Source organism: Pseudophryne corroboree, chromosome 4 (assembly GCF_028390025.1).
Source record: "Pseudophryne corroboree isolate aPseCor3 chromosome 4, aPseCor3.hap2, whole genome shotgun sequence".
NCBI classification, from domain to species: domain Eukaryota; kingdom Metazoa; phylum Chordata; class Amphibia; order Anura; family Myobatrachidae; genus Pseudophryne; species Pseudophryne corroboree.
In genome coordinates this window covers 375,752,949-375,775,370 of record NC_086447.1, presented here as the reverse complement: position 1 = coordinate 375,775,370, position 22,422 = coordinate 375,752,949, and the positions used below count along the sequence as shown (strand labels likewise).

The window sequence follows — 22,422 nt, the reverse complement described above, 5'->3', positions numbered from 1 at the left end:
AGGTTTGAGAGTCAATGGAAAGTATTTATTATGTACAGGGCAGAGGTAGAGAACCGAGGCTGAAGCACAATGGTTAAAGACGTGGCTGGAGGTGAAGAACTGCGGACTGTGATTCGAAAGACGAGACTGTAGATGATGAACTGTGGAACTGTGGATGGTAGTTGAGAACGTGGCTGGAGACAAGGACTGTGGACTGTGGTTTGGAAAATGAGGCTTGAAGATAATAATCTGCAGGCTGTGGTCAGTGGTACAAAGGCGTGGCTGGTGAAGGAGAACTGTGGAGTGTGGCTTGAAAGACGAGGCAGAAGACCCGGGGCCGACTGTGCCCAAAGAGTCTTACTGGACCGGGTTTTCCAGGAGCGCTTCCACAGGCAGTAGCAGGCAAGAAACGGCAGGGCTGCAGCAGCAACAGAGAACCGACCAAGCAGGATCAGGAGGAACCAAGATACAGCAGGAATTCTGGGAGCACAGGCTAAAGCACCTACAACAGGGTTGTAACTTGAAGCACTGGCATCCCTGTCCTAAAGCAGCCCCCTTTTATAGGGAGAGCTTCCCCTGGATTGGCTGGAAGAAACAGGAAACAGGAACTATGCTTAAAACTTGGTCTCCAACATGGCGGCGCCCAGTAATGCAGACCTTTTTGCAAAGCCACATTGCTCACTGCCCCTGGTCTCCAAGCAACGGTTCAGCAAGAGCGACCCGCTGTAGCGGCGTCCCGCGGCCACGAGCGGACCCCCTCACCGCCGCTACTGCTGCCCACGGATCCGGCGCAGCAGCCCGCACAACGCCAAGGAAGCCAGCCCCGCGGCCCCAGCGTACCGGTAAGACTCCGGACGCTGACACATCCTTTATGTCTACTGACACCATAAAATCCCCCTCCTCCAAACTGGAGATCACTGCCCGGAGAGATTCCATCTTGAATCAGAATTTTTTTTTTAGGTAGAAATTTAGGGATTTGAGGTTCAGGATTGGTCTGACTGAGCCGTCTGGCTTCGGGACCATGAACAGGCTCGAATAAAAGCCTTCTCCCTGTTGCGACGAGGGAACCCTGACAATGACTTGATTGTGACACAATTTTTGTATTGCGGCGCATACCACCTCCCTGTCTGGAAGAGAAGCTAAAAGATTTCATTTTCGGTGGCCCCCGAAAAAGGAAACTGCTTCCAGAGTAAAATTTAAATTGACAGAAATGGAGTCTTCTGCTTGGTCCTCCTTCATGGCTGCTGTGTGTGGATTCTTAGGGAACAGCAGAGAGGCCAACTACGTGTCCACCATGAATTAATTATTGGTCAACTACTAGAATATGGGTTGTAGAATGTCACTTAAAATAAGAATTTACTTACCGATAATTCTATTTCTCGTAGTCCGTAGTGGATGCTGGGGACTCCGTCAGGACCATGGGGTTTAGCGGCTCCGCAGGAGACAGGGCACAATAATAAAAGCTTTAGGATCAGGTGGTGTGCACTGGCTCCTCCCCCTATGACCCTCCTCCAAGCCTCAGTTAGGATACTGTGCCCGGACGAGCGTGCATAATAAGGAAGGATATTGAATCCCGGGTAAGACTCATACCAGCCACACCAATCACACCGTACAACCTGTGATCTGAACACAGTTAACAGTATGATAACAACGAAGGAGCCTCTGAAAAGATGGCTCACAACAAGAATAACCCGATTTTTGTAACAATAACTATGTACAAGTATTGCAGACAATCCGCACTTGGGATGGGCGCCCAGCATCCACTACGGACTACGAGAAAATAAGATTTTACTTACCGATAAATCTATTTCTCATAGTCCGTAGTGGATGCTGGGGACTCCGTCAGGACCATGGGGGGATAGCGGCTCCGCAGGAGACAGGGCACAAAAAGTAAGCTTTTAGGATCACATGGTGTGTACTGGCTCCTCCCCCTATGACCCTCCTCCAAGCCTCAGTTAGGATACTGTGCCCGGACGAGCGTACACAATAAGGAAGGATCTTGAATCCCGGGTAAGACTCATACCAGCCACACCAATCACACCGTACAACCTGTGATTTGAACCCAGTTAACAGTATGATAACAACGAAGGAGCCTCTGAAAAGATGGCCCACAACAATAATAACCCGATTTTTGTAACAATAATTATGTACAAGTAATGCAGACAATCCGCACTTGGGATGGGCGCCCAGCATCCACTACGGACTATGAGAAATAGATTTATCGGTAAGTAAAATCTTATTTTCTCTAACGTCCTAGTGGATGCTGGGGACTCCGTCAGGACCATGGGGATTATACCAAAGCTCCCAAACGGGCGGGAGAGTGCGGATGACTCTGCAGCACCGAATGAGAGAACTCCAGGTCCTCCTCAGCCAGGGTATCAAATTTGTAGAATTTTACAAACGTGTTCCTGCCTGACCACGTAGCTGCTCGGCAAAGTTGTAAAGCCGAGACCCCTCGGGCAGCCGCCCAAGATGAGCCCACCTTCCTTGTGGAATGGGCATTTACAGATTTTGGCTGTGGCAGGCCTGCCACAGAATGTGCAAGTTGAATTGTACTACAAATCCAACGAGCAATAGTCTGCTTAGAAGCAGGAGCACCCAGCTTTTTGGGTGCATACAATATAAACAGCAAGTCAGACTTTCTGACTCCAGCCGTCCTGGAATTTATATATATATATATATATATATATATATATATATATATATATATATATTTATTTTCAGGGCCCTGACAACGTCTAGCAACTTGGAGTCCTCCAAGTCCCTAGTAGCCGCAGGCACCACAATAGGTTGTTTCAGGTGAAACGCTGACACCACCTTAGGAAGAAACTGGGGACGAGTCCCAGTTCTGCCCCGTCCGAATGGAAAATCAAATATGGGCTTTTGTAAGACAAAGCCGCCAATTCTGACAATCGCCTGGCCGAGGCCAGGGCCAACAGCATGGTCACTTTCCATGTGAGATATTTCAAATCCACAGATTTGAGCGGTTCAAACCAATATGATTTGAGGAATCCCAACACTACTTTGAGATCCCACGGTGCCACTGGAGGCACAAAAGGGGCTGTATATGCAATACTCCCTTGACAAATGTCTGGACTTCAGGAACTGAAGCCAATTCTTTCTGGAAAAAAATCTACAGGGCCGAAACTTGAACCTTAATGGACCCCAATTTGAGGCTCATAGACACTCCTGTTTTCAGGAAGTGCAGAAATCGACCTAGTTGAAATTTCTTCGTGGGGCCTTCCTGGCCTCACCCACGCAACATATTTTTGCCACATGTGGTGATAACGTTGTGCGGTCACCTCCTTCCTGGCTTTGACCAGGGTAGGTATGACCTCTTCCGGAATGCCTTTTCCCTTAGAATCCGGCGTTCAACCGCCATGCCGTCAAACGCAGCCGCGGTAAGTCTTGGAACAGACATGGTACTTGCTGAAGCAAGTCCCTTCTTAGCTCCTGAGGCCATTAGTCCTCTATGAGCATCTCTTGAAGTTCCGGGTACCAAGTCCCTCTTGGCCAATCCGGAGCCACGAGTATAGTTCTTACTCCTCTACGTCTTATAATTCTCAATACCTTGGTTATGAGAAGCAGAGGAGGGAACACATACACCGACTGTTACACCCACGGTGTTACCAGGACATCCACAGCTATCGCCTGAAGGTCTCGTGACCTGGCGCAATACCTGTCCCGTTTTTTGTTCGGGCGGGACGCCATCATGTCCACCTTTGGTCTTTCCCAACGGTTCACAATCATGCGGAAAACTTCCCTATGAAGATCCCACTCTCCCGGGTGGAGGTCGTGCCTGCTGAGGAAGTCTGCTTCCCAGTCGTCCACTCCCGGAATGAACACTGCTGACAGTGCTATCACATGATTTTCCGCCTAGCGAAAAATCCTTGCAGTTTTGCCACTGCCCTCCTGCTTCTTGTGCCGCCCTTTCTGTTTACGTGGGCGACTGCCGTGATGTTATCCCACTGGATCAATACCGGCTGACCTTGAAGCAGAGGTCTTGCTAAGTTTAGAGCATTATAAATTTGCTCTTAGCTCCAGTATATTTATGTGGAGAGAATTCTCCAGACTTGATCACACTCCCTGGAAATTTTTTCCCTGTGTGACTGCTCCCCAGCCTCTCAGGCTGGCCTCCGTGGTCACCAGCATCCAATCCTGAATGCCGAATCTACGGCCCTCTAGAAGATGAGCACTCTGTAATCACAACAGGAGAGACACCCTTGTCCTTGGATATAGGGTTATCCGCTGATGCATCTGAAGATGCGATCCGGACCATTTGTCCAGCAGATCCCACTGAAGAGTTCTTGCATGAAATCTGCCGAATGGAATCGCTTCGTAATAAGCCACCATTTTTACCAGGACTCTTGTGCAATGATGCACTGACACTTTTCCTGGTTTTAGGAGGATCCCGATTAGCTCGGATAACTCCCTGGCTTTCTCCTCTGGGAGAAACACCTTTTTCTGGACTGTGTCCAGAATCATCCCTAGGACCAGCAGACGTGTCGTCGGAACAACTGCGGTTTTGGAATATTTAGAATCCACCCGTGTTGTCGTAGAACTACTTGAGATAGTGCTACTCCGACCTCTAACTGTTCTCTGGACCTTGTTCTTATCAGGAGGTCGTCCATTTTCTTTGAAGACGAATCCTCATTTCGGTCATTACCTTGGTAAAGACCCGGGGTGCCTTGGACAATCCAACGGCATCGTCTGAAACTGATAGTGACAGTTCTGTACCACGAACCTGAGATACCCTTGGTGAGAAAGGCAAATTTTGGGACATGGAGGTAAGCATCCCTGATGTCCCGGGACACCATATAGTCCCCTTCTTCCCGGTTCGCTATCACTGCTCTGAGTGACTCCATCTGGATTTGAACCTTTGTAAGTGTTCAAATATTTCAGATTTAGAATAGGTCTCACCTAGCCTTCTGGCTTCAGTACCACAATATAGTGTGGAATAATACCCCTTTCCCTGTTGTAGGAGGGGTAATTTTATTATCACCTGCTGGGAATACAGCTTGTGAATTGTTTTCAATACTGCCTCCCTGTCTGAGGGAGACATTGGTACAGCAGACTACAGGAACCTGCGAGGGGGAAACGTCTCGACATTCCAATCTGTACCCCTTGGATACTACTTGTAGGATCCAGGGGTCCTGTACGGTCCTAGCGTCATGCTGAGAACTTGGTAGAAGCGGTGAAGGGCTTCTGTTCCTGGGAATGGGCTGCCTGCTGCAGTCTTCTTCCCTTTCCTCTATCCCTGGGCAGATATGACTCTTATAGGGACGAAAGGACTGAGGCTGAAAAGACGGTGTCTTTTTCTGCAGAGATGTGACTTAGGGTAAAAAACGGTGGATTTTCCAGCAGTTGCCGTGGCCACCAGGTCCCATGGACCGACCCCAAATAACTCCTCCCCTTTATACGGCAATACATCTTTGTGCCGTTTGGAATCTGCATCACCTGACCACTGTCGTGTCCATAAACATCTTCTTGCAGATATGGACATCGCATTTACTCTTGATGCCAGAGTGCAAATATCCCTCTGCGCATCTCGCATATATAGAAATGCATCCTTTAAATGCTCTATAGTCAATAAAATACTGTCCCTGTCAAGGGTATCAATATTTTTAGTCAGGGAATCCGACCAAGCCACCTCAGCTCTGCACATCCAGGCTGAGGCGATCGCTGGTCGCAGTATAACACCAGCATGTGTGTGTATACTTTTTTGGATATTTTCCAGCCTCCTATCAGCTGGCTCCTTAAGTACGGCCCTATCTGTAGATGGTACCGCCACTTGTTCTGATAAGCATGTGAGCGCCTTATCCACCCTAAGGGGTGTTTCCCAACGCGCCCTAACATCTGGCGGGAAAGGGTATACCGCCAATAATTTTCTATCGGGGGAAACCCACGCATCATCACACACTTCATTTAATTTATCTGATTCAGGAAATACTACAGGTAGTTTTTTCACATCCCACATAATACCCTTTTTTGTGGTACTTGTAGTATCAGAAATATGTAACACCTCCTTCATTGCCCTTAACGTGTGGCCCTAAAGGAAAATACGTTTGTTTGTTTTTTTTGTTTTTTTTCACCGTCGACACTGAAATCAGTGTCTGGGTCTGTGTCGACCGACTGAGGTAAATGGGCGTTTTACAGCCCCTGACGGTGTTTGAGACGCCTGGACAGGTACTAATTTGATCGCCGGCCGTCTCATGTCGTCAACCGGCTTGCAGCGTGTTGACATTATCACGTAATTCCATAAATAAGCCATCCATTCCGGTGTCGACTCCCTAGAGAGTGACATCACCATTACAGGCAATTTGCTCTGCCTCCTCACCAACATTTTCCTCATACATGTCGACACACACGTACCGACATACAGCACACACATAGGGAATGCTCTGATAGAGGACAGGACCCACTAGCCCTTTGGGGAGACAGAGGGAGAGTTTGCCAGCACACACCAAAACGCTATAATTATACAGGGACAACCTTTATATAAGTGTTCCTCCCTTATAGCATTTAATATATATTCATATCGCCAAATCAGTGCCCCCCCTCTCTGTTTTTAACCCTGTTTCTGTAGTGCAGTGCAGGGGAGAGCATGGGAGCCTTCCCACCAGCATTTCTGTGAGGGAAAATGGCGCTGTGTGCTGAGGAGAATAGGCCCCGCCCCCTTTTCGGCGGGCTTCTTCTCCGGAGTTTGTGATGTTTGGCAGGGGTTAAATACATCCATATAGCCTCAAGGGCTATATCTGATGTATTTTTCGCCATACAGGTATCATACATTGCTGCCCAGGGCGCCCCCCCCCGCGCCCTGCACCCTCCGTGACCGCTGTGTGAAGTGTGCTGACAACAATGGCGCACAGCTGCAGTGCTGTGCGCTACCTGATGAAGACTGAAAGTCTTCTGCCGCCTGGTTCCGGACCTCTTCAATTTTCAGCATCTGCAAGGGGGGTCGGCGGCGCGGCTCCGGGACGAACCCCAGGGCGAGACCTGTGTTCCGACTCCCTCTGGAGCTAATGGTGTCCAGTAGCCTAAGAAGCCAATCCATCCTGCACGCAGGTGAGTTCACTTCTCTCCCCTAAGTCCCTCGTAGCAGTGAGCCTGTTGCCAGCAGGACTCACTGAAAATAAAGAACCTAAAAACTTTTTCTAAGCAACTCTTTAAGAGAGCCACCTAGATTGCACCCTGCTCGGACGGGCACAAAAACCTAACTGAGGCTTGGAGGAGGGTCATAGGGGGAGGAGCCAGTACACACCATGTGATCCTAAAAGCTTACTTTTTGTGCCCTGTCTCCTGCGGAGCCGCTATCCCCCCATGGTCCTGACGGAGTCCCCAGCATCCACTAGGACGTTAGAGAAATAGAATTATCGGTAAGTAAATTCTTATTTTCTCTAACGTCCTAAGTGGATGCTGGGGACTCCGTCAGGACCATGGGGATTATACCAAAGCTCCCAAACGGGCGGGAGAGTGCGGATGACTCTGCAGCACCGAATGAGAGAACTCCAGGTCCTCCTCAGTCAGGGTGTGCCCCTGACCAAGTAGCAGCTCGGCAAAGTTGTAAAGCCGAGACCCCTCGGGCAGCCGCCCAAGATGAGCCCACTTCCTTGTGGAATGGGCTTTTACTGATTTTGGCTGTGGCAAGCCTGCCACAGAATGTGCAAGCTGAATTGTACTACAAATCCAGCGAGCAATCGTCTGCTTAGAAGCAGGAACACCCATCTTGTTGGGTGCATACAGGCTAAACAGCGAGTCAGATTTTCTGACTCCAGTCGTCCTGGAAACATATATTTTCAGGGCCCTGACAACGTCAAGTAACTTGGAGTCCTCCAAGTCCCTAGTAGCCGCAGGTACCACAATAGGTTGGTTCATGTGAAAAACAGAAAACACCTTAAGGAGAAATTGAGGACGAGTCCTCAATTCTGCCCTGTCAGAATGAAAAATTAAGTAAGGGCTTTTATATGATAAAGCCGCCCATTCTGACACACGCCTGGCTGAAGCCAGGGCTAATAGAATCTTCACCTTCCATGTGAAATATTTTAATTCCACAGTGGTGAGTGGATCAAACCAATGTGACTTTTAGGAAACTCAAAACAACATTGAGATCCCAAGGTGCCACTGGGGGCACAAAAGGAGGCTGTATATGCAGTACCCCTTTTACAAACGTCTGAACTTCAGGCACTGAAGCCAGTTCTTTCTGGAAGAAATTCGACAGGGTCGAAATTTGAACCTTAATGGACCCTAATTTTAGGCCCATAGACAGTCCTGTTTTCAGGAAATGTAGGAAACGACCCAGTTGGAATTCCTCTGTAGGGACCTTCTTGGCCTCACACCACGCAACATATTTTCGCCAAATGCGGTGAAAATGTTTTTGCGGTTACATCCTTCCTGGCTTCGACCAGGGTAGGGATGACTTCATCTGGAATGCCCTTTCAGGATCCGGCGTTCAACTGCCATGCCGTCAAACGCAGTCGCGGTAAGTCTTGGAACAGACAAGGCCCCTGCTGGAGCAGGTCCTTTCTTAAAGGTAGAGGCCACGGTTCTTCCGTGAGCATCTCTTGAAGTTCCGGGTACCAAGTCCTTCTTGACCCATCCGGAACCACGAGTATCGTTCTTACTCATCTCCTTCCTATGATTCTCAGTACTTTTGGTATGAGATGCATAGGAGGGAACACATACCCTGACTGGTACACCCACAGTGTTACCAGAGCGTCCACCGCTATTGCCTGAGGGTCCCTTGACCTGGCGCAATATTTGTCTAGTTTTTTGTTCAGGCGGGACGCCATCATGTCCACCTTTGGTTTTCCCAACGGTTTACAATCATGTGGAAGACTTCCCGCTGAAGTCCCCACTCTCCCGGGTGGAGGTTATGCCTGCTGAGGAAGTCTGCTTCCCAGTTTTCCACTCCCGGAATTAACACTGCTGAGAGTGTTATCACATGATTTTTCGCCCAGCGAAGAATCCTTGCAGTTTCTGCCATTTCCCTCCTGCTTCATGTGCCGCCCTGTCTGTTTACGTGGGAGACTGCCGTGATGTTGTCCCACTGGATCAATACCGGCTGACCTTGAAGCAGAGGTCTTGCTAAGCTTAGAGCCTTGTAAATTGCCCTTAGCTCCAGTATATTTATGTGGAGAGAAGTCTCCAGACTTGATCACACTCCCTGGAAAATTTTTTCCTTGTGTGACTGCTCCCCAGCCACTCAGGCTGGCATCCGTGGTCACCAGGACCCAGTCCTGAATGTCGAATCTGCGGCCCTTTCATAGATGAGCACTCTGCAGCCACCGCAGAAGAAAACACCCTTGTCCTTGGAGACAGGGTTATCCGCTGATGCATCTGAAGATGCGATCCGGACCATTTTCCCAGCAGATTCCACTGAAAGGTTCTTGCGTGAAATCTACCGAATGGGATCGCTTTGTAAGAAACCACCATTTTTCACAGGACCCTTGTGCAATGATGCACTGATATTTTTCCTGGTTTTAGGAGGTTCCTGACTAGCTCGGATAACTCCCTGGCCTTCTTCTCCGGGAGAAAACATCCTTTTCTGGACTGTGTCCAGAATCATTCCTAGGAACATTAGACGTGTCGTCGGAAAAAGTTGCGATTTTGGAATATTTAGAATCCACTCGTGCTGTCGTAGAACTACTTGAGATAGTGCTACTCCGACCGCCAACTGTTCTCTGGACCTTGCCCTTATCAAGAAAGCGTCCATATTTCTTTTAGGAAGAATCATCATTTCGGCCATTACCATGGTAAAGACCCGGGGTGCCGTGGACAATCCAAACGGCAGCTTCTGAACTGATAGTGACAGTTCTGTACCACGAACCTGAGATACCCTTGGTGAGAAGGGCAAAATTTGGACATGTAGGTAAGCGTCCCTGATATCCAGTGACACCATATCGTCCTGGTTCGCTATCACTGCTCTGAGTGACTCCATCTTGATTTGAACCCTTGTATGTAATTGTTCAAATCTTTTAGATCTCACCGAGCCGTTTGGCTTCAGTACCACAATATAGTGTGGAATAATACCCCTTCCCTTGTTGTAGGAGGGGTACTTTGATTATCACCTGCTGGGAATACAGCCTGTGAATTTTTTCCCCAATACTGCATCCCTGTCGGAGGGAGACGTTGGTAAAGCAGACTTCAGGAACTTGTGAGGGGAAGACGTCTCGAATTTCCACTGTACACCTGGGATACTACGTGTAGGATCCAGGAGTCCACTTGCGAGTGAGCCCACTGCGTGCTGAAACTCTTGAGATGACCCCCCACCGCACCTGAGTCCGCTTGTATGGCCCCAGCGTCATGCTGCGGACTTGGCAGAAGCTGTGGAGGACTTCTGTTCCTGGGAATGGGCTGCCTGCTGCAGTCTTCTTCCCTTTCCTCTAACCCTGGGCAGATATGACTGGCCTTTGTCCCGCCTGCCTTTATGGGTACGAAAGGACTGAGACTGAAAAGACTGTGTCCTTTTCTGCTGAGATGTGACTTGGGGTAACAAAAGTGGATTTTCCAGCTGTTGCCATGGCCACCAGGTCCGATGGACCGCCCCTTTATACGGCAATACTTCCATGTGCCGTCTGGAATCTGCATCACCTGACCACTGTCGTGTCTATAAACATCGTCTGGCAGATATGGACATCACATCTACTCTTGATGCCAGAATGCAAATATCCCTCTGCGCATCTCGCATATATAGAAATGCATCCTTAAAATGCTCTATAGTCAATAAAATATTGTTCCTGTCAAGGGTATCAATATTTTCAGTCAGGAAATCCGACCAAGCCCCCCCAGCGCTGCACATCCAGGCTGAGGCGATTGCTGGTCGTAGTATAACACCAGTATGTGTGTATATACTTTTTAAGATATTTTTCAGCTTCCTATCAGCTGGCTCTTTGAGGGCGGCCGTATCTGGAGACGGTAACGCCACTTGTTTTTATAAGCGTGTGAGCGCCTTATCCACCCTAAGGTGTGTTTCCCAACTCGCCCTCACTTCTGGCGGGAAAGGGTATACCTCCAATAATTTTCTATCGGAGGAAACCCACGTATCATCACACACTTTAATTTATCTGATTCAGGAAAAACTACAAGTAGATTATTCCCACCCTACATAATACCCTTATATGTGGTACTTGTAGTATCAGAAATATGTAACACCTCCTTCATTGCCCTTAACATGTAACGTGTGGCCCTAAAGGAAAATACGTTTGTTTCTTCACCGTCGACACTGAAGTCAGTGTCCGTGTCTGTGTCGACCAACTGAGGTAAATGGGCATTTTTACAAGCCCCTGACGGTGTCTGAGACGCCTGGACAGGTACTAATTTGTTTGCCGGCCGTCTCATGTCGTCAACCGACCTTGCATCGTGTTGACATTATCACGTAGTTCCTAAATAAGCCATCCATTCCGGTGTCGACTCCCTAGAGAGTGACATCACCAATACAGGCAATTTGCTCCGCCTCCTCACCAACATCGTCCTCCTACATGTCGACACACACGTACCGAAACACAGCACACACACAGGGAATGCTCTGATAGAGGACAGGACCCCACTAGCCCTTTGGGGAGACAGAGGGAGAGTTTGCCAGCACACACCAAAAACGCTATAATTATACAGGGACAACCCCTTATACAAGTGTTTTCCCTTATAGCATTTTCACATATGTAATCATATCGCCAAATAAGTGCCCCCCCTCTCTATTTTAACCCTGTTTCTGTAGTGCAGTGCAGGGGAGAGCCTGGGAGCCTTCCTCACAGCAGAGCTGAGCAGGAAAATGGCGCCGTGTGCTGAGGAGAATAGGCCCCGCCCCCTAAAACGGCGGGCTCTTCTCCCGGAGTTTGTGAGTTCTGGCAGGGGTTAAATACATCCATATAGCCTCAAGGGCTATATGTGATGTATTTTAGCCATAAAAAAGGTATAATACATTGCTGCCCAGGGCGCCCCCCCCAGCGCCCTGCACCCTCAGTGACCGCTGGTATGAAGTGTGCTGACAACAATGGCGCACAGCTGCAGTGCTGTGCGCTACCTTATGAAGACTGAAAGTCTTCTGCCGCCTGTTTCTGGACCTCTGGACCTCTTCAACTTCGGCATCTGCAAGGGGGGTCGGCGGCACGGCTCCGGGACGAACCCCAGGGTGAGACCTGTGTTCCGACTCCCTCTGGAGCTAATGGTGTCCAGTAGCCTAAGAAGCAAATCCATCCTGCACGCAGGTGAGTTTACTTCTCTCCCCTAAGTCCCTCGTAGCAGTGAGCCTGTTGCCAGCAGGACTCACTGAAAATAAAAAACCTAACTTAAACTTTTATTCTAAGCAGCTCAGGAGAGCCACCTAGATTGCACCCTTCTCGGCCGGGCACAAAAATCTAACTGAGGCTTGGAGGAGGGTCATAGGGGGAGGAGCCAGTGCACACCACCTGATCCTAAAGCTTTTATTATTGTGCCCTGTCTCCTGCGGAGCCGCTAAACCCCATGGTCCTGACGGAGTCCCCAGCATCCACTTAGGACGTTAGAGAAATTCACTTTTTACATTCCCATCTAGACTTTTTTCCAAGGTAGTGTAAGTGAAGAACAGGGGGAACATTTTCACCAAGACATTCTGACAGTGGAGCATCGCTACCAAGGATTCTGGAACCTTGCAATGACTACTGCTGGTTCCATAAACCAAAGTGACTTTATATTTTATCTTTTATTAACAATTACATTATGGCTAATTTGGATTGTTAAGAGTTTCTGAGGTTTAGTTTCTGCAGTTTTTAAGCATCTTTGTAGTGTTATCAGAGATCGCAAAAATGCGCTATAGCTTATTTGTTTATGTACTCTGTACAGTAACTGGGCACTGCGGATCCCTTGTGGTACTGTATAAATAAAAGCTAACAATATGTTCTATAATCTTATCTATAATAATGCTCTTACTGCCTCTTTAGTATATAATCCATTGCACACAACAGTGGGGACCTTTGCTAGATGCCTGTTAAGTAAGTCAAGGCACAAGACCGGCTATACATTACTACTGCCACTGAACTCTGGACCACATTTTGCATTTATGTCCATTGGAGTAAAGGACAGACAACAAAGGGTAGAGGCCCCAAAAGCATTGTGCAACTATTATTTTGTACCACAGATCTTTGCAGCCAAAGCTCAGCTGACTTGCATGATATAATGCAAGCTATTGTGTATTAGGCGTTGCCTAATGCTGGGTACAAACTATCAGAGAACTTCTGCCGATCCAATAAACACTCCAATCCGATGGATCAATTATGTGCACCCATACACACTGAGTAATTTCTAGCTTCAGAAGGTATACTTCCTTCCTTCAGATGTCTTCAACATGATAGGAAGGTTGGGAACGAGCTAGCGTGTGCAGCACACCAGAGTCCAACCTCCAGATCTGACCGTTGCAGGAGCAGTTGAAGCCGTTTATTGGCTAACGCACCTACTGTACATACACATTGTAAAATTATCAGGCTAATAATAAGAATTTACTTACCGATAATTCTATTTCTCGGAGTCCGTAGTGGATGCTGGGGTTCCTGAAAGGACCATGGGGAATAGCGGCTCCGCAGGAGACAGGGCACAAAAAGTAAAGCTTTACGATCAGGTGGTGTGTACTGGCTCCTCCCCCTATGACCCTCCTCCAAGCCTCAGTTAGGTACTGTGCCCGGACGAGCGTACACAATAAGGAAGGATTTTGAATCCCGGGTAAGACTCATACCAGCCACACCAATCACACTGTACAACCTGTGATCTGAACCCAGTTAACAGTATGATAACAGCGGAGCCTCTGAAAAGATGGCTCACAACAATAATAACCCGATTTTTGTAACTATGTACAAGTATTGCAGACAATCCGCACTTGGGATGGGCGCCCAGCATCCACTACGGACTCCGAGAAATAGAATTATCGGTAAGTAAATTCTTATTTTCTCTATCGTCCTAGTGGATGCTGGGGTTCCTGAAAGGACCATGGGGACAATACCAAAGCTCCCAAACGGGCGGGAGAGTGCGGATGACTCTGCAGCACCGAATGAGAGAACTCCAGGTCCTCCTTAGCCAGGGTATCAAATTTGTAGGATTTTACAAACGTGTTTGCCCCTGACTAAATAACCGCTCGGCAAAGTTGTAAAGCCGAGACCCCTCGGGCAGCCGCCCAAGATGAGCCCACCTTCCTTGTGGAATGGGCATTTACATATTTTGGCTGTGGCAGGCCTGCCACAGAATGTGCAAGCTGAATTGTATTACACATCCAACTAGCAATAGTCTGCTTAGAAGCAAGAGCACCCAGTTTGTTGGGTGCATACAGGATAACAGCAAGTCAGTTTTCCTGACTCCAGCCGTCCTGGAACATATTTTCAGGGCCCTGACAACATCTAGCAACTTGGAGTCCTCCAAGTCCCTAGTAGGTGCAAGGCACCACAATAAGCTGGTTCAGGTGAAACACTGACACCACCTTAGGGAGAGAACTGGGGACGAGTCCGCAGCTCTGCCCTGTCCGAATGGACAAACAGATATGGGCTTTTTTGAGAAAAAACCACCAATTTGACACTCGCCTGGTCCAGGCCAGGGCCAAGAGCATGGTCACTTTTCATGTGAGATGCTTCAAATCCACAGATTTGACTGGTTTTAAACCAATGTGATTTGAGGAATCCCAGAACTACGTTGAGATCCCACAGTGCCACTGGAGGCACAAAAGGGGGTTGTATATGCAATACTCCCTTGACAAACTTCTGGACTTCAGGAACTGAAGCCAATTCTTTCTGGAAGAAAATCGACAGGGCCGAAATTTGAACCTTAATGGACCCCAATTTGCGGCCCATAGACACTCCTGTTTGCAGGAAATGCAGGAAACGACCGAGTTGAAATTTCTTTGTGGGGCCATCCTGGCCTCACACCACGCAACATATTTTCGCCACATGTGGTGATAATGTTGTGCGGTCACCTCCTTTCTGGCTTTGACCAGGGTAGGAATGACCTCTTCCGGAATGCCTTTTTCCCTTAGGATCCGGCGTTCCACCGCCATGCCGACAAACGCAGCTGCGGTAAGTCTTGGAACAGACATGGTACTTGCTGAAGCAAATCCCTTCTTAGCAGCCAGAGGCCATAAGACCTCTGTAAGCATCTCTTGAAGTTCCGGGTACCAAGTCCTTCTTGGCCAATCCGGAGCCACGAGTATAGTTCTTACTCCTCTACGTCTTATAATTCTCAGCACCTTAGGTATGAGAAGCAGAGGAGGGAACACATACACCGACTGGTACACCCACGGTGTTACCAGAACGTCCACAGCTATTGCCTGAGGGTCTCTTGACCTGGCGCAATACCTGTCCCGTTTTTTGTTCAGACGGGACGCCATCATGTCCACCTTTGGTATTTCCCAACGGTTTACAATCATGTGGAAAAAACTTCCCGATGAAGTTTCCACTCTCCCGGGTGGAGGTCGTGCCTGCTGAGGAAGTCTGCTTCCCAGTTTCCATTCCCGGGATGAAACACTGCTGACAGTGCTATCACATGATTTTCCGCCCAGCGAAAAGTCCTTGCAGTTTTTGCCATTGCCCTCCTGCTTCTTGTGTCGCCCTGTCTGTTTACGTGGGCGACTGCCGTGATGTTTTTCCCACTGGATCAATACCGGCTGACCTTGAAGCAGAGGTCTTGCTAAGCTTAGAGCATTATAAATTTACCCTTAGCTCCAGTATATTTATGTGGAGAAAAGTCTCCAGACTTGATCACACTCCCTGGAAATTTTTTCCTTGTGTGACTGCTCCCCAGCCTCTCGGGCTGGGCTCCGTGGTCACCAGCATCCAATCCTGAATGCCGAATCTGCGGCCCTCTAGAAGATGAGCACTCTATAACCACCACAGGAGAGACACCCTTGTCCTTGGATATAGGGTTATCCGCTGATGCATCTGAAGATGCGATCCGGACCATTTGTCCAGCAGATCCCACTGAAAAGTTCTTGCGTGAAATCTGCCGAATGGAATTGCTTCGTAGGAAGCCACCATTTTTACCAGGACCCTTGTGCAATGATGCACTGTTTTTAGGAGGTTCCTGACTAGCTCGGATAACTCCCTGGCTTTCTCTTCCGGGAGAAACACCTTTTTCTGGACTGTGTCCAGAATCATCCCTAGGCACAGCAGACGTGTCGTCGGGATCAGCTGCGATTTTGGAATATTTAGAATCCACCCGTGCTGTTGTAGCAGTATCCGAGATAGTGCTACTCCGACCTCCAACTGTTCCCTGGACTATGCCCTTATCAGGAGATCGTCCAAGTAAGGGATAATTAAGACGCCTTTTCTTCGAAGAAGAATCATCATTTCGGCCATTACCTTGGTAAAGACCCGGGGTGCCGTGGACAATCCAAACGGCAGCGTCTGAAACTGATAGTGACAGTTCTGCACCACGAACCTGAGGTACCCTTAGTGAGAAGGGCAAATTTGGGACATAGAGGTAAGCATCCCTGATGTCCCGGGACACTATATAGTCCCCTACTTCCTGGTTCGTTATCACTGCTCTGAGTGACTCCATCTTGATTTGAACCTTTGTAAGTGTTCAAAAAATTTTTTAGAATAAGTCTCACCTAGCCTTCTGGCTTCAGTACCACAATATAGTGTGGAATAATACCCCTTTTCTTGTAGTAGGAGAGGTAATTTAATTATCACCTGCTGGGAATACAGCTTGTGAATTTTTTCCCATACTGCCTCCTTGTCGGAGGGAGACCTTGGTAAAGCAGACTTCAGGAGCCTGCAAAGGGGAAACGTCTCGACATTCCAATCTGTACCCCTGGGATACTACTTGTAGGATCCAGGGGTCCTGTACGGTCTCAGCGCCATGCTGAGAACTTGTCAGAAGCGGTGGAACGCTTCTGTTCCTGGGAATGGGCTGCCTGCTGCAGTCTTCTTCCCTTTCCTCTATCCCTGGGCAGATATGATCTTATAGGGACGAAAGGACTGAGGCTGAAAAGACGGTGTCTTTTTCTGCAGAGATGTGACTTAGGGTAAAAACGGTGGATTTTCCAGCAGTTGCCGTGGCCACCAGGTCCGATGGACCGACCCCAAATAACTCCTCTTCCTTTATACGGCAATACACCTTTGTGCCGTTTGGAATCTGCATCACCTGACCACTGTCGTGTCCATAACATCTTCTGGCAGATATGGACATCGCATTTACTCTTGATGCCAGAGTGCAAATATCCCTCTGTGCATCTCGCATATATAGAAATGCATCCTTTAAATGCTCTATAGTCAATAAAATACTGTCCCTGTCAAGGGTATCAATATTTTTAGTCAGGGAATCCGACCAAGCCACCCCAGCTCTGCACATCCAGGCTGAGGCGATCGCTGGTCGCAGTATAACACCAGTATGTGTGTATATACTTTTTATGATATTTTCCAGCCTCCTGTCAGCTGGTCCTTGAGGACGGCCCTATCTATAGACGGTACCGCCACTTGTTTTGATAAGCGTGTGAGCGCCTTAGCCACCCTAAGGGGTGTTTCCCAACGCGCCCTAACTTCTGGCGGGAAAGGGTATACCGCCCCTAATTTTCTATCGGGGGGAACCCACGCATCATCACACACTTTATTTAATTTATCTGATTCAGGAAAAACTACGGTAGTTTTTTCACATCCCACATAATACCCTCTTTTGTGGTACTTGTAGTATCAGAAATATGTAACACCTCCTTCATTGCCTTTAACGTGTGGCCCTAATAAGGAATACGTTTGTTTATTCACCGTCGACACTGGATTCAGTGTCCCTGTCTGTGTCTGTGTCGACCGACTAAAGTAAACGGGCGTTTTAAAACCCCTGACGGTGTTTTTGAGACGTCTGGACCGGTACTAATTGTTTGTCGGCCGTCTCATGTCGTCAACCGACCTTGCAGCGTGTTGACATTATCACGTAATTCCCTAAATAAGCCATCCATTCCGGTGTCGACTCCCTAGAGAGTGACATCACCATTACAGGCAATTGCTCCGCCTCCTCACCAACATCGTCCTCATACATGTCGACACACACGTACCGACACACAGCACACACACAGGGAATGCTCTGATAGAGGACAGGACCCACTAGCCCTTTGGAGAGACAGAGGGAGAGTTTGCCAGCACACACCAAAAACGCTATAATTATATAGGGACAACCTTATATAAGTGTTTTCCCTTATAGCATCTTTATTATATATTTCTAACGCCAAATTAGTGCCCCCCCTCTCTGTTTTAACCCTGTTTCTGTAGTGCAGTGCAGGGGAGAGCCTGGGAGCCTTCCCTCCAGCCTTTCTGTGAGGGAAAATGGCGCTGTGTGCTGAGGAGATAGGCCCCGCCCCTTTTTCGGCGGCCTCGTCTCCCGCTCTTAACGGATTCTGGCAGGGGTTAAATATCTCCATATAGCCTCCGGAGGCTATATGTGAGGTATTTTTAGCCAAAATAGGTTTTCATTTGCCTCCCAGGGCGCCCCCCTCCCAGCGCCCTGCACCCTCAGTGACTGCCGTGTGAAGTGTGCTGAGAGGAAAATGGCGCACAGCTGCAGTGCTGTGCGCTACCTTTAGAAGACTGAGGAGTCTTCTGCCGCCGATTCTGGACCTCTTCTTACTTCAGCATCTGCAAGGGGGCCGGCGGCAAGGCTCCGGTGACCATCCAGGCTGTACCTGTGATCGTCCCTCTGGAGCTGATGTCCAGTAGCCAAGAAGCCAATCCATCCTGCACGCAGGTGAGTTCACTTCTTCTCCCCTAAGTCCCTCGTTGCAGTGATCCTGTTGCCAGCAGGACTCACTGTAAAATAAAAAACCTAAGCTAAACTTTTCTAAGCAGCTCTTTAGGAGAGCCACCTAGATTGCACCCTTCTCGGCCGGGCACAAAAATCTAACTGAGGCTTGGAGGAGGGTCATAGGGGGAGGAGCCAGTACACACCACCTGATCGTAAAGCTTTACTTTTTGTGCCCTGTCTCCTGCGGAGCCGCTATTCCCCATGGTCCTTTCAGGAACCCCAGCATCCACTAGGACGATAGAGAAAAGCCAATTATTGGCTGATCCGCCCGATAAATGGATAGTGTGTTATCGGCTTTGGACAGACTAAGCATACTTTTTACTTACTGAAACATTTTGTGTTTAAATCTAACAGGAGCACTAAACAGCAACAATGTCTGCAGTGCTGTAACTAGAGCGGTGTGGCCGGTTCCACCGTACAGAGCGCAGGTCACAGAATTGGCTGCCGCAATGTCTATTTGCCAGACGCCCACTGCAATGTTTTTACTAGCAGTGATTCTGGCTGCTTCTCAGCTGTCAGCACTGACTGGAGCTCCGCCGTCCAGCTCTCCCTTGTTAATGTGGCAGGAGCACAGTGACAGCAGACACAGTGGCAGACCAGGCAGCGGCTGGCTGAGCGTCCGGTATGTTGCCCTATGGATGCTATGCATGCAAATAAAGTGATAACCTGCCACAGACGGACTATGGGGCAGGGGGATTGACATTAGACTTCAACTATAAAAAAGACCATTATTCCTGTAGTGCTTCTAGATAAGGGTTAGGCATAGGGAGAAGGGAGAGGGGGATTATTAGAATTCATCCAAGAAAGAACAATAACTTTTGTTCTTTAAGTAAACTTAATAGATGCATTCTACAGTCAGTTAGGCTAATATGAATAAGGGGCATACTGTATGGTGTAATGTGAATAAGGGGCACTTATCTGTGGTGTAATTTGAATAAGGTTGCCTTACTGTGGCATCATTTGAATTGGGGTACTATTGTATGCCATGCCCCTTCGGGGTTTCTTTTATCATACCAACTGCATTCTGCAATGTGACCTATTTAAAATATGTAATACCAGACTGTGGATTACATTTACCACCACTTACCTTAAAATAAAATAAAATAAAAAAATAGACTATTGCAGTGGTTCTCAAACTGTGTGCCGTGGCACCCTGGGGTGCCGTGAGGCTCTTGCAGAGGTGCCTCGGGTTGATAATCCAGGACCAAATCAAATTATTTATGGTTAAAATGATAGGCAGAACCAGTGGCTGTCAATCCTAAAACATGTGGACAAACAGAGGCACAACTGTACACCACCACATAACTGACCCTAAGGGCTGTAACACACGCGCCGGCTTTTGCCAGGCAGGAAAAAGCCAGAAGGCTTTTTCCCGTGCCGGTATTGTACTTAACAGTGTGAGGGGTAGGGTCCTTTCACACTGCACGGCCCTGGAAATATCCACTGGAAGGTCTGGCTGCCGGGCCGACCGTGCCGTCTTTGAAGGCAGTGGACCGTGTGTGTGAAGGGGAGCTTTCACACACAACGAGGGTTTTTTCAAGCCGTGTCTGCTGCTGCGCATGCGCACAGCATTACACACGGCTCAAAGCCATTGTGTGTGAAAGACTCTGCCGGATGGCAAAAAGCCGGACAAAGTTTGTCTGGCTTTTTGCCATCCGGGGAAAACCGGGTAGTGTGTTACAGCCCTAAGCATGACAGGTAGGCACAATTTACTTAATTTTTTCCACAAATATCAGCAATAAACTTTTTCTTTAGGGGTGCCATAAAACAAATGCTGATACTCTTGGGCACCGTGATTTAAGAAAGTTTGGGAACCACTGGACTAGTGTGTTAGTTATTACTATGCATTTTATAAAACTGCATACGTACAGTATATTTAAAACACACATTAAAGAGCTCTAACTAAAACAGAGATGACCACCGAAATACAGACTGCAATAAACTCACGCCATATCACATAGCAGATAAACTTGTACTAATCCTGCTAGTTATAATGCGATTGTCTAGGCAGGATAGTCAATCTGCCAACCAAAACAATTATTCCAGGTTAGAAGATGAAGGGCCTGTTTATCAAATGTATGAATAGCCCAAACAGCAATAAATACTGCCATCTAATGCGGACTGAAATGATTTATCAAGTATTGCAGAAAATGTTCTGTCAAGACGTTAAATAAAAAAAATAAAAAAATACATTTATTGGGGGAATTGCCACACAATATATTTACTGCTATATTTTCATGTACAAAAAATATTTTATTAATATAGTGTAACTAATCTCACACCTGGCATACACAGACCTTCAATACAGAACTTTAGTTCACTTTTTCCATAGCAATTCTCAAACAGTTGTCATGATGATATATATTCATAAATCATGACATTTCTTTATACATGGCTGCAAAAACATGTACGCTTATCTTCGTATTAAGTGCCATTTTAATTAAGAGTGGACTCTTTCTGCACACGTTTTCATTGTTTCATTGATAACCACTTTTTCAACAATTTTGTATGCAGTTTCAGTTCTCTAGAATGCACCTGTCAGACACACCCATAAACAAAAAGTACATTACATCATCTTACTGTCAGTATCAGCCTGGGGATCCATGTGCTCTCAGCTGCTGTCTGTGCTACTTATAGGAGAAATAAGAGTATCCTCCCACTACACAGCATTGTCCAGATTCTTTTGACGACTGCTAGTAGCATCCACTGTCTACACTAATAAGCCCATTACATAACTATCACTGCAAACACAGATGAAGCCTCAGCAACATCTAACTGGCTGCAAATGCATGCACTATGTATGACACCAGTCTAATTTATTTCAGTGAGTAAGTATTCCCTGCCATGCTACTGCTGCTGACAGATTTTCCATTGCTCACAATGCTACAACAAATACAGCAGCATCCATCCCCTGCTGCTGCCGGCTCAGTGTCTCACAGTCACACAGCTGACGCTGGCCCCGCCCCTCTCCTTGCTGCTCTCCTTCCTTCTCTTCTTCCAGGCTAAAGTCCCACAACCTGAATGCAAGTTGAATAAAAAAAGCTTTATTAGTCTCTAGGCAGACACACTTACAATGTCTTTGTCTCTCTGGTTATAGTTATACTGCACACAAGTCACTTTGTGAGTGACCAAATCTAATAATAATAATATGTTTTTTAATTATTATTATTATTATTATTATTATTATTATTCCAACATTTCTCCCATGAATGTGTTTTTTTGTATAGCGTGTCATTTTAAATTAAAAATGTAATGGCAGCGTAAAGCTCATTGATGTCCTTTTCAGGCAGAAATCCTGGCAATTACGAGGCATTTGAGACTAAATATCATACTTGCCTACCTGACCCTCTCCATGAGGGAGAAAATGCTCTGTGCCTGGACTTTCCTGGTAATGTATGATTGACATCACCTGTGGTGAAACACCTTTCTTATCAATTAACTGGCTCACCACAGGTGATGGCAATCATACATTACCAGGAAAGTCCAGGAACAGAGCATTTTCTCCCTCATGGAGAGGGTCAGGTAGGCAAGTATAATTTGAGTGCCGGGTCATTTTGTCGGTCTCTGCCTGCTCTTTCACACAGAGAAGCAAATTACTGGGTCGAGAATTTCTACCCGGTAATTCGCGGTTCAAAACAGGTATTTCTCATACGTCCTAGAGTATGCTGGGGTCCACTTCAGTACCATGGGGTATAGACGGTT

The 22,422-nt window shown here is 47.6% G+C and overlaps 1 protein-coding gene across 3 annotated transcripts in view; it reads right to left on the bottom strand.

The window, feature by feature from the left end:
• Positions 1 to 21,740, bottom strand: part of LOC134909605 (major facilitator superfamily domain-containing protein 8-like) — a 304,598-nt gene extending 282,858 nt beyond the window's left edge. For 2 of the 3 annotated variants that reach the window (XM_063916651.1, XM_063916650.1), the window contains exon 1: positions 21,301 to 21,740. In XM_063916651.1, coding sequence (XP_063772721.1) covers positions 21,301 to 21,325 — 25 coding nt within the window. In that variant the 5' untranslated portion in view covers positions 21,326 to 21,740. The remainder of the gene's footprint in view (positions 1 to 21,300) is intronic. The other variant, XM_063916649.1, reaches the window with a different exon arrangement.
• Positions 21,741 to 22,422: the final 682 nt, after the last annotated feature.